This window comes from Dipteris shenzhenensis, chromosome 19 (genome assembly GCF_047967505.1).
Source record: "Dipteris shenzhenensis isolate YYH24624 ecotype China chromosome 19, Dip_SZ_1.0, whole genome shotgun sequence".
NCBI classification, from domain to species: domain Eukaryota; kingdom Viridiplantae; phylum Streptophyta; class Polypodiopsida; order Gleicheniales; family Dipteridaceae; genus Dipteris; species Dipteris shenzhenensis.
The window spans coordinates 53,265,548-53,277,932 of NC_141614.1; the positions used below are offsets into that span (position 1 = coordinate 53,265,548).

General features: G+C 42.5%; 1 protein-coding gene across 1 annotated transcript; it reads right to left on the reverse strand.

Moving 5' to 3' along the window:
• Positions 1 to 391: 391 nt before the first annotated feature.
• LOC147890639 (ubiquitin-conjugating enzyme E2 8-like) lies at positions 392 to 10,217 on the reverse strand. The gene is made up of 4 exons (XM_087390126.1): positions 10,034 to 10,217; positions 4,001 to 4,128; positions 947 to 1,051; positions 392 to 828 (listed from the first exon to the last, which is right to left on the reverse strand). The coding sequence occupies exons 1-4, from the start codon at positions 10,101 to 10,103 to the stop codon at positions 685 to 687; spliced, it is 447 nt and encodes a 148-aa protein (XP_087246252.1). The 5' UTR covers positions 10,104 to 10,217; the 3' UTR covers positions 392 to 684.
• Positions 10,218 to 12,385: the final 2,168 nt, after the last annotated feature.

Sequence of the window (12,385 nt, forward strand, 5' to 3'; positions counted from 1 at the left end):
GCGTGAACAATAATAAAGTAACGATATTCAACAGCTTGTCAATAAAGTAGACATAATAGGGGTTTACCTACATACTATGATAAGTACGTCAATCTCATAAAAACAAGTTCACGATAGAAAGTTCTAAGCACGAAGGATTGCAATAATCTTTGAATCCTATAGTAGTCTAGATTGGGGAACAAGAAGTTTCCCCGTCATTAAGCACACGTCCGTCAGCCTTGTTACTGAAATGGAAAATAAAAGACAATGAGAGAGAGAGAGAGCGAGAGAGAATCTCATAGATAGTACCTAACAAGCTGTACAATAGATTCATACAGGGTCATCAAGCCCAATATGTAAGGTAAAAGGGAAATGTTTAAGCTGTAACACTCCAAAGATAATCACACAACCCTTGCAAAAGGGAAACTATTAAAAGCAATTAGAAAGAACAAGGTTGCCAGAGTACATAGAAAGGAAAATGATGCGAGTGCCTTCCTTTCACAAAGGCATTACTGCACAGTAAATTCAACAGCACTCACAAATAAAATTGAGGTGTGGAAGTAGAGAAAGCAGAGAAAGCATAGTCAAATTGAAGACCTGCCTTCATTTCCCAACGTAATAGCACTGCAGAATATCTTCAATATATTAAATACAACTTCTTCACCCCTCAGTATCAAGCATCATCAGACATCCTTCTCTTCAAGCTCACGCCATAGCATACTTCTGGGTCCAGTTTCTTGCAGTACCCTCATACTTGGCTCTGTCAGCCTTGTACATATGGGCTATTTCAGGAACGAGAGGATCATCTGGATTTGGATCAGTAAGCAGGGAACAAATTGAAAGGAGTACCTGAAATAAATTGAAAACATCAAGAACAAGCTTACAGATATACCATTCTTCTCACAGGCCGGCTTCGCCAGATGAATTATGTGCATGTCCAAGACAAAAAAAACTGACAGAACCATACTTTCGATATTGTCAAAGCTGGACTCCATTGCTCTTTCAGAATGTCCAAGCAAATACTTCCATTGCTGTTGATGTTTGGATGGAAAACCTTGGTACGAAAGGCAACCTGTCAAAAGGACACAAAATTCATGTTAGTGTGTGTTCCTTTCAGTGGTGCTAAACAGCTGGCAGTTGAGTTAAAAAGAACAATGCCCATGTGTGTGTGCTCTGAGCCGACACAAATTATCCTGTAAATTTGGCCATCCCGAAAACTCCTGTTCACTTTTGAAGACCCTGCACATGTCAATTTGGGGATCCACCATGACCCAGTGATAGAAGACCTTATGTTGCAGCCACTGATTAGCCAGTTGGTGGCGTTTGGGCTGCCACTAGGACTGAAGCAGAGTTGCACGAAACGCCATTTCATGCAACTGAAACGGAAACGGGAATGGCGTTTCGTGCAACTGAAACGGAAACAGCACCGAAGGCAAAACGGCATTTCAAAACCTGATTTTTGTAAAAAAACCTGAGTAAGGTTTTAGTCTCACCGAGCTTCATTTCGCCTCCTGAATCTCTGCTCCAGCCTGTCCACTCTCCTGCTCTCCTAGGCTTTTTTTTGGCAGCTGGCTGCCTTTTTTTTTACATGATTCATGATCATGAATGCTATTATGAGTGTGCTTTTATTTTCTGACATTGATATGTGACATGTCATGAATCTGGATATTTATGCAGTTGCGAATTGTAATCCACTTCAGATTGTTGTCGCTTGTTATTAATTCTTGAATCATCATTCATGAATGGTAGATATAGATGTTGAGGCATCATGCATGCTGCATATGTCATGATTTAATGGCAAATGCTAAGTAGCATAATTTGTCACTTTAAGCACTAATTGATAATTGTATTATGTATAAAAAATTTATTTTACACATAACTTGTACCATATTGCTGCTTCTTGTTCTGCCGTTTTGGCTCAAGCCGGAAAGTATTTCTGCTGTTTCCGTTTCAGCGCACAACTATGGACTGAAGGACAATTCCAGCATGCATCTCACAGTTCAAATACAACCCATTCAAGGTGCAGTCATTGCAAGCAAATGACAACCAAATGTTTGATTGTGATGACACATTTGCAAGTTTTGGCATAGAAGACAGTATATGAATGAACACACACTAAGAGCAACAGTGGAGAAAGAAAGCATGTTTTGCCTTCCTTTTCTATCAGAGGGTGATGAAGCATCAAGGTTGTGACTTCTACACTTATTCCAGATGGTCCATGCTTTCCCAGCTTAGCTTACATTGACACTGTGATACACTACACCATATGATATCCCCCCTCTCCTCACCTCTCCCCTCCCCCTCCCCCACCTCCCCCCCCCCCCCCCCCCCCTCTCTCTCTCACTGTCCATGCATGTGCACTTAGACCATCCTTAACATCCTGTGCCCAACAAGCCAAAGGAACCAGACAAATATTGGGACCACTTCATGTATTTTCTGGGCATTCCACCACCCATTCCAAGAGGTAGAGAGTGGAGCTGCAAGATTTGTAGAGAAGAGGAGAATAACACATTAACTTATATATATATATATACATGAATTCTTTCAGTAGTGGATGCCCCTGAGCACTTGGTGCATCCTGAAATGGGAGGTCCATCGTGAAGTAGAGAGCTTTGTGTGCATTTAATAGGACATATAATTTTTCCTTCAAGTGAGGCTTGATATACTGTTTATAGTTGAATCATAATCCCTTATGCTCTTTCAGGTAGAAGAGTCCCAGCATTGAACAGGACATGGATGCATCCTTTACATTTTACTCAAAAGAAACCTACTCTAGAGACATTTGCCTTCCATTTATAAGTTATGTCTGTGCAATAGGCTTCATCTCATAACACTTGCTTCTAGCACCCTAGACGTCCTCACTTGCTCTTGGCACAAAACATACACGTCTTGTGTTTTCTCCAACTAATGCCACATTGAGTTGAAAACTGACAGCTTACTATTCTCTTCTCCTGATGTTTAACCTCATTCAAACCCTACGATAGAATGCATGGCAGCATTACTATGACATAGCACCCAAAATCAGTGCAGAGAGCTGTACAAACATATAATCCCTCACACACACAAATCTATGCAACCACACAACATATAATCTTTCTTTTAGTAGCTGCCAAGCAACAGACTGTTCCATTCACAATGGTGCTGTCTAGTCAATGTCATTGGAATCATTCAGTCTTTCTTCATGGGATCCCATAGCTTGTCTTGCTGGAAGCCATCTCTAAGCTCTACTGTTTCCATGCTGCCCAAGGGATCTCAGGTGCGCCATGGTAGCAATTTGGTGCAGGCCAATCTCTTCAGCTGATTGTAATAGAAAATAGCACCTAGCTTCTCCATACAATTTCAGCAATTTGTTATTAAAAGCAGCAATACCTGGGCTTCAAGAGTGGAAATACCTGATAAGTACTTTCTCTTTTCCGCAAACAGGAAAAGGAGAGCACTTAAAAAGATGAGAGAGAGGGGGGGGGGAGAGAGAGAGAGCTCTGCCATGAAAAGAAGAGAGGTAAAAAATATGTGTCTGTGTGTGTGTGGGGGGGTTTTTTTTACTTTTTTTTTGGGGGGGCCCGGGGGAGGGGCAGGGTTATTCACAAACTTGGAATAATAAACACACAAAAACACGTTCTCTTCCCTTCAAAACAAACAAACAAAAAACACGTTCTCTTCCCTTCAGAAAATTAATTTTGCATAAATCAGTGGCCTCAACTTCAACAAGAATGTTAAGAAGACGTCGCCAATGCAGTAGATTTTCATTGATATTTGAGGAACCAGGAACCTGCATTTCAATTATCTTTGCAGCACAGTCACCATGTTTACAGTTGAACAGCTTATGGTTTATCCATTCACTCATCATGCACAAAAGAAATCAATAATAGGTGTGTGACCCAGGCTTTTGTGTCAATTCATGCATTGTAGTTAAAATTTTCAACAATCGATCTATGGCCCAATTGAAGCATCCATTTAATCTTTATTCAAAAAAGGGAAATAAGACCTACTCCTAAACAGAAAGGCAGTTTCTCAAAATTACCTTTGGGGGCTTGAAGGGATAATCTGGAGGAAAATGAATATTGACCAAGAACACTCCTCCTGTGTAAGGACTATCAGGTGGGCCCATGATGGTAGCTTGCCAATGAAACATGTCCTCTGCAACAGGGCCTACCACGAAAGCCAAAATGCCATTAAGTTTTCATTGCATAAGTAGCTTAAAGCAAGTTGAAACCTATCTTCATAAGCATGAGAAATGCTGCTATCTATGCTGTGATGCCACGATGCCTTAGACTACTATTAGCCACACAGCAAAAAGTGCTTCAAAGAACCACCACATATCCACAAAAAATGAAGACGCTTATTCATAGATTTTCCGCAGAATTAGGAAATGCTGGGTGAATAGGATGCAACAGATGGGACATAACTTTGCAAAAGATGTGCCAGGATTTCGCAGCCTTGTTATCAAAGATAAGACGACCTCGTTCTGCCTACCTCAATCAATCCACCCCTCCTAATCTGTTGCTGAAGCAGTCCTCTAGCACCATCAATCACCCCAAAAAAGTGCTCAATAAAGCAAGAATATCAACTAATCAAGGTTTATGCAGACACAGGATACTTATGAGAAACAGGGAGATAGCTCAAATGACACAAATCGCTCTTTGCATCAAGAGGCACCTGCCTTTGAGCTATCTTACAGAACTAGTCCAAATGCTCACCAAACTTAGATTCTACTCAGGACAGTAACTCAAAGATCAAAAGATGCCAAGAATGAAAAGCTTGTCCATTGAACTTGTCAATATGCATGCGAGAGGCCATGATAGTTAATGACAAAAGTCTGACCGCTTGCTTTAGTGACTAACAATGAAAATGAAAGTCATGGAAATCCTTCTGAAAGAACAGACTCTAAACTTATTATACTACCCAGGTTTTGAGAAAAACATCACATACTTGCAAAGGTGAACACATAACCAGAAGTGGATCTCCTACTATCCACATGCCCTGCATAGTCTGAATACCATAGTCTTCAGCTGAGTAAGAGAACAACTCAAACGAGGTCCTGAAAAGCAAGGCTCAGCTCAAAACGGCACGAGGTGGTTCAACTGTAGATGGAGAGCTGTAGATGGTTGGCGATGCTTCATGTTTAGATCCAGTTGAGTAGAATCTACAGGCAACAGCTGAGGCAGAAGCTGAGCATAGGCAACCAGCTAGACAATGGTGGTGTCGGCAAATGATTACGAACTGAAAATGAGATCTTTGAGGTGATACTTCAGAGGCAATAATAATATGTTGTGTTGAGGCATACGCAGTAGAGGCAAATATAGGGAGCTGCAGCTCGGTTTAATTAAATACACAGTCTAACATGTGTTGATATATCTAGATCCTCAATTTTTACGTTCTAGAAGAACTATGCATTCCTGGACAATGTTACCAAACCTACATAACCAACCCTAGGACCCCTCACCGAAAAATTTCAACCCTGTATGTCTAAGTTAAGGAGCTGACCACAAACAAAACATTTAGAATGTTGCCAAGGTGCTATAAAACCATTCCCATTTTGTTGCATGATTATTTGTACTATCTTTTTAGAGCTCCCATAGCTTTCTCTCTCCGTCCATATTTATTTCTGAGAGAATGTTTATTTCTGGAGCAGTTGGTGAGAGAGAGAGTCCATTAATATTCTCCAGCACTTTGCTGTGTTTTGTACTGCTCCCTTGGAGCTATTTTTTTGCCCACCATCTGGTGGATGAATATACTCTCTTTCTCTCTCCGTCCATATTTATTTCTGAGAGAATGTTTGTTGCATCTGTGATCATCTATCTGAGTTGAGTGTGTGTAAGAGTTGGAGAGATCTTGGGTGGAGGTTTGAGTGATTCATTCCCTCTTGATTTCTAACATGGTATCAGAGCCATAGGCTCTCAACTCTTCTTCATCAAAGCACTCTCTGAAGGAAGGAGTCCCTTGGCAGAAAGGTGATTCTGTTTTCAGCTCAGGCTAGCTCGGGAGGTCAGTACATCTTTTTTGCTTCAGTTTTTCAGTTTGCTATTCACCGAGATGGATTAGCGTTCAGAAGCCTGGGCCAGCAAACCACTTGAGTTGGTTCATGCCGACATTTGTGGCCCAATGTCCACAGCATCATGGGTAGGATCCAGGTACTCACTTCTCTTTGTGGATGATTTCAGTAGAATGACCTGGGTGTATTGTTTGGCTAAAAAGTCACTGGCTTTCAAGAAGTTCAAGGACTGGAAGGCCAGAGTTGAAAAGGAGACAGGGGAGGATGTCAAGACGTTCCGTACAGACAAGGGGGGAGAATTCACCTCAAATGAGTTTAACACATTTTGTCGCAAGCATGGGATCAAGCGACAACTCACCACAGCACATACTTCTCAGCAAAATGGGGTAGCCGAGAGAAAGCATAGAACCACCACAAAGACAGGGCTTGCTATACTCCGAGGGAGGAACCTTTCTAAAGCCTATTGGAGTGAAGCTCTCAATACAGCCGTACACATTCTCAACAGGACCAAGACGAAGGCTGTCAAGGACAAGACTCCATATGAGGCATTTTATGGTAAGAAGCCCTCTATCACTCATCTTCGCATTTTTGGTTCTAACGCATGGGTGCATGTGCACAAGGAAGACAGGACCAAGCTTGATTCCCACAGCAAAAAATGTATCTTTGTTGGGTATAGCGAAGAATCCAAGGCCTATCGACTCTTCGACCCAATAAAGAAGCAGATCCTTATCAGTCGGGATGGTGTCTTCGAGGAAAAGGAACCTGAACCCCAGGAGGAGCCTCAGATTGAGGAGGAGGAGATTGTTCAACCCCCGAACCCACCCCGCCCCAGGTTGACCATCCAAGAGGTGGCGAAATCAGAAGTTGATGTTCCACAAGGTACTGAGGAAGAGCAGGATGTTCCAGAAGCAGTTCCAGTTCCTCCTCCCACTGAGAAGCAGAAGAGGTTGCCCCAATGGTACCTACGGACATTGGAAGACTCTCGGGTCACCGAAATACCTGAGAGAGCAGTTCCGGATTGCGACGGTCCTGACGTCTTCAGAAGACCCCATCCGTGAATTTTGCGTTGGTGGCTCAACTTGAAGAGCCAAGGACCTTCGAGGAGGCAAAGGACCATCCAGAATGGCAGGCTGCCATGCAGGCAGAGATGGATGCTATCTTGAAGAACAATACTTGGGACTTAGTGGCCGGGCCCCCGCGACGGAAAGTCATCGGTACTAAGTGGGTATACAAACTTAAATACAAATCAGACGGCAGCTTGGATAAGTATAAAGCAAGGTTAGTGGTCAAAGGTTTTGCTCAAACTGAAGGCATGGATTTTGATGAAACTTTTGCTCCCACAGCTCGCATGGTTACTATCTAGACAGTGATTGCCCTTGCTGCCCAATTCCAGTGGCCTATTTTTCAAATGGACGTGAAGTCCGCATTCCTTAATGGAACCCTGGAGGAGGAGGTATACGTCAAGCAGCCATCGGGCTTTCAAGATCCAGGGTCCCCATTAAAGGTCTGTAGGTTGAAGAAGGCGCTATACGGGCTGAAACAGGCCCCCAGAGCTTGGTACCAAAGGATTGATGTATTCTTTCATAAGATAGGGCTAAGTCGGAGCCCTTCTGAGGCAAACCTCTACTTGTTCATTGAGAAGGGGTTGCGATTGGTACTCATCCTCTAAGTTGATGATCTTATCTTGACAGGTGACCATGTCAAGAAGATTTCTCAGGTCAAGGAGCTACTCATGTCTGAGTTTGAGATGACTGACCTTGGGTTATTACACTACTTCCTTGGGATAGAAGTAAAGTAGGCCAAAGATAGGATCTTCATTTCACAGGAGAAATATTGCAGAGAACTTCTGAAGAGATTTCAGATGGAGGATTGCAGGACAGCAGTAACTCCCATGGAGGTCATGCTCAAGCTAAGTGTTCACGACACATCTCAGCCGATCGATACTCCTTTGTACCGACGATTGGTAGGAAGTTTGCTTTACCTTACCAATACTCGACCTGACATTTGTTATGCAGTTGAGCTATTATGCCAGTTCTCTGCTTCTCCCAGGAAGAGTCATTGGGATGCAGGTTTATGGGTGCTGAGGTATCTAAAGAGTACTTGCACCTACGGGATCACCTATACCAAAGGCATCGAATTAGGCGGGTTCTGTGACAGTGATTGGGCGGGTGATGCTGACACCCGGAGATCAACAACAAGTTATTGTTTTTTACTTGCATCTGGTGCCATCTCTTGGCTGAGTAAGAAGCAACCCACAGTGGCCCTTTCATCTGTAGAGGCAGTGTACAGAGCCACGTGTACAGCAGCTTGTGAGACACTGTGGTTGAGGTGGATTCTGGAGGACATGGACGTGTGTCAAGAGAGCGCAACAGTGCTGATGTGCGACAGTCAAATAGCCATTGCCAAGAATCTAGTGTACCATGCACGGACCAAGCACATCGAAGTTCATTACCACTTTGTTCGAGAGCTCATCATCGACGACGTGATCGAGCTTATGTACTCCCCGACCGCCGCCGACTTGTCTGACCTCTTCACGAAGGCACTTCCTCGAGAACAGATGGAGCACCTCATCAAACAAATGGGGATTGGCCCACAGTTGTGACATTGAGGGGGGGTGTTAGAAACTCACTGTGCCCACCTGTGAGCCCCCGATTTGAGGGGACAAGGTGCAATGAGAGGTAGGAGGGCTAGGGAGAGAGAGAGAGACTCAGGCCGGCATCATAGGCAACCAGCACACGGGCTGGCTGCAGTCTGCAACAGCAGGAATAAAGGGACTCTAGGCCTCACACAGAGGCACTAGGAGCAGCATTGACTGGCCGCCCAAGGCACCCTGAAATAAGGGTCTGTGGCTGGCCAAGTCGGCCCAACCAAGGCCACCGACCAGGGCCAACCCTGGTCAGTTTTCCAGGGCCCATGTGGTCGGCCACCAGACAGGGTAATTGCAAGAATTAGGAGGAAGCAAAAGGAGAACATTGTTCTATGATGTAGTACAAAGGACAAAGCCTCTCAAGCCCACAATCCATGGGTAGCACACAAAGAAACTTTTAGTCTTCTGCAACCTCAAATACGTATAGTCCCCTTATTTCAACTCAAGGGAGCATGCCTTGTTATTTAGTAGCCTTTCAAGCCTTTTTAAGCTCAACTACCACTTGAAGCATATCAATTTCTCTTCCGGGGATGATATAGTTTAGTTTCTATATAATGTTGCCGGTGGACTTCTACCTCCAACTCCCTAAGGCTGTGGTTTCTTGGTAAAAGCCTAGATGCTTTCTAGGCTCAAACATATTTTTGTGTTCTTGCCTAAGCATCAAAACCTTCATCCTCTCCAAGAAAGTGTCGTCGTAGAAATACCCTGAGTTCTTCATTTATCTATTCACTCTCTCAAATTGTTGTTATACAAGGGGATAGATTTTGAGCCCAAAGATGCAAACAGCTATTGCCAAAAGTGTGCACATCATTGTCATGAGGAATATCCTTTGGTGGTGTTGGGCACCTTATCACTCAATCAGTATAGTACGCCGTGGTCGGTGGAGTTAGACGACATGCGATTGCCCAAAAAAAGAGAAATTTTAGCGAGGGTGTTTAACAGGCCATGGTGCCCGGGAGGGCAAGAAAGGAGTTTATTGCTCTCTTACTTAAGGACTTTATACGAGGTCAATCCTGCGTGGCCTCGCGATTTTAGTTTCTTTCAGAGAGAACGATCGGCAACAAAGCCTGGCCTGAAACACAGGCTTGGAAGCTTGAAAAATCCAGCCGCTTATATACAGGATAACGGGAATTAGACTCACAAAGCTGCAAGAAGGGCTCTACAGCAGACGTCTGTCGAATATTGTTCTCGTAGATGTCATTTCCGGAGACATCGATGACCGCACGTTACAAGGCAGGTAGGGATCAAGAAGGTCCCATCACGCAGACGTTAAACTCATCACGGCCTATAACCAAGCCCATAATTACAAGCTCCGCAAGAGCAAAACGAATTCAAAACCTCGGCAATTCCTGTCCATGGACCAAGCAACAAAATCAATGGCTGAAAAAGGAGAGCAAGGTGAAGGCGATGGCTACCTGCGCTGCAGGAGGTGGGGGGATCCTTTTGCAGATCCTTCAACTCCTTGAGGATGCGTTTGGAGGCCATGAATAGACGGTGAGGAGGTCGGGAATGAAAAGGTAGAGGCAGGCAGAAGGATCTAAAGGGAGGGAGGGAGGGAGGGATAGTGAGCTGTGTAGATGAAGAAAGAATGAGAGGAATGAGTAAAAAGATGAGTATTAAATAGTAAGTCAAACAGATTTAACAAAAGCACAAAAACGCAAAGCGTATTACGTGTTCCATTCAACGTCTTCAAGGTTCATTCTCGTCACGTTATTGTTATCCTTGCTTTTGCCTCCTGCAACGCATCGCATCACCCCACGAAAAGCATTCTAATCTAAACGTGTCGGATTTAGCGTCGCGTCGTATTACGCTGAGCAATTCCTCTAGCCACGCCAGTTTACTTGATGAATCCTCACAAGCTTCTGTCACCTTGGATGACTCGCTCAACTCCACTTAAGTGGACTTGGCTCAACTCCACTCGCACAAACTATTGACACCTTCAAAACTTTGCTCATCAAGCCACCTTTTAATTAGTATACCAAAACATGTAAAAGGATACCAAATAATAGCCATGACTTGCAATTCTAGATCTTTTATGAGTTAGTGACCTATGAATTGGAGCCAAGCAAACATATCCCATAAGAGAAGTATCACTACATAGGCATTTGTTAATAATCAAGCATATTGGCTCTTATGTTTGTGTAATGCTTAAGAATCCAAAATATCATTACTTTTATTGGAGTATTAAACAGTACTAAGTCACTTAAGATAGATGCCAATGTAGATGTTTATGATCTTGTATACCTTACACATCAACTTGCAGTTTTAATGTTTTCTATTAGGAGATGCCACTATGTGCTATTTTCTCAAATCCAAGATGCCCAAAAGTTAGTTTTCCTTTTTAGGAGTTTTTCAAATATGCTTTCTAACTTCCTTCAAGCAATAATTGTCCTTTGATATCCATCCCCTTGTGTAGATATCCCATTCTTCTCAATTTTCTCCACTACCATTTCGAATCACAAAAATCCTTTGTAATATCTATGAAGCTATGGTGTTTGCATTGCCCCACCATGCACATGAATGAGTATTATATGTTGGCCTTTTGGAATATGCAATTGTGAATTAACATTTTAAGAAGTAGAAATGAGAAGGTAGAGTTTCATTAAACATATGTAAAGGTTAGCCTGTCTATTTTATAGCAAGTGTAAAGCAAAGTGTGGGATCGTCACAATTACAGAGTGCCCATGACATGTAAACTTGCTACATTAAAAAAAGCAAGAATGTACTTGGATACATCATATCATGAGGGACCATGAGAATATATGGTAGCACTTACTAATAAAGTAAAAGACTCTTGATTGATCAAATTTTGTGAAACCTACATAACACATAATTTGTATATCTTAAGAGAGTATAGAGGATAAGAAGGGAGCATGGGAATCGATGTCTAATCCCTTTTCTTGTTTGAGAAGTCTAAAACATGACAAATGCTCCATTGTGAACATGATGTTTGATTACTATTATGGATGCAAAGCCATACAGTAAATGATGGAAATTAGAGAATCAATAAGGGGATTAGAACCTCAACTTCTTGTTGTATATTATCACTTTTGATCTCCCATTTGGGCTACCATGCTTATGCCATTTTATTGCAGGAAGGATCAAAACTTTAATGCTATGCATTCATTATTGAGACAAGAGATATTGTTGCCTCTCTTTCCTCTCCTTGTCAAGGTAAGTAAACAATGTTGTGTTAAAAATGAAGATATGTTTCATAAAAAAGGAGCTGTAAACATTGTTTTGTTAATAATCTCTTATGGAAAATTAGCACCCATATTTCTACTTACAATGAAAAATAGAGGTAAAACTCTTATGGAAAATTAGCATCCATATTTCTCCTCATAATGCACAATCATTGTCCCTTCTATTTAGATTCCCAAGCTTCTCTCACAGTATCTTAGCACTTTCTCTTCACTTACATCCCTTCCATTTCTTTGCAAAGGTGTGCCGTATTGCAAATCATGTCATTGTGGGTGGCTAAAGTTAAGTTCCAAAGTGCAATTCTCCTAACAAGGTATCTCTCTATAGTCTCCCTGGAGTCAAAAACTATTGAAGACTGTATGAAAATAGAACTTGAGAATTTCACTCATTTACGAGGCTTACTACAAGGTGGGGGGTTAAAGAACGATTCGTTGTTGTCAATGCCAAAACCATATTGCAAATCATGCCATTGTGGGTGGCTAAAGGTGAGTTTCAACGTACAAATCTCCTAATAAGGTATCTATCTATAGTCTCCCAAGAATAAGGATTCTTTGTATTCTACCTAG

What these genes read in the sequence shown, in the direction of transcription:
- LOC147890639 (XM_087390126.1), bottom strand. Translation starts at nt 10,103, where the DNA reads ATGGCCTCCAAACGCATCCTCAAGGAGTTGAAGGATCTGCAAAAGGAT. An exon ending in CCCCACCTCCTGCAGCGCAG is followed by an intron (nt 4,129 to 10,033) that starts GTAGCCATCGCC and finishes CTTTCGTGGTAG; the next exon opens with GCCCTGTTGCAGAGGACATG. An exon ending in CAGCTTTGACAATATCGAAA is followed by an intron (nt 829 to 946) that starts GTATGGTTCTGT and finishes AATTTATTTCAG; the next exon opens with GTACTCCTTTCAATTTGTTC.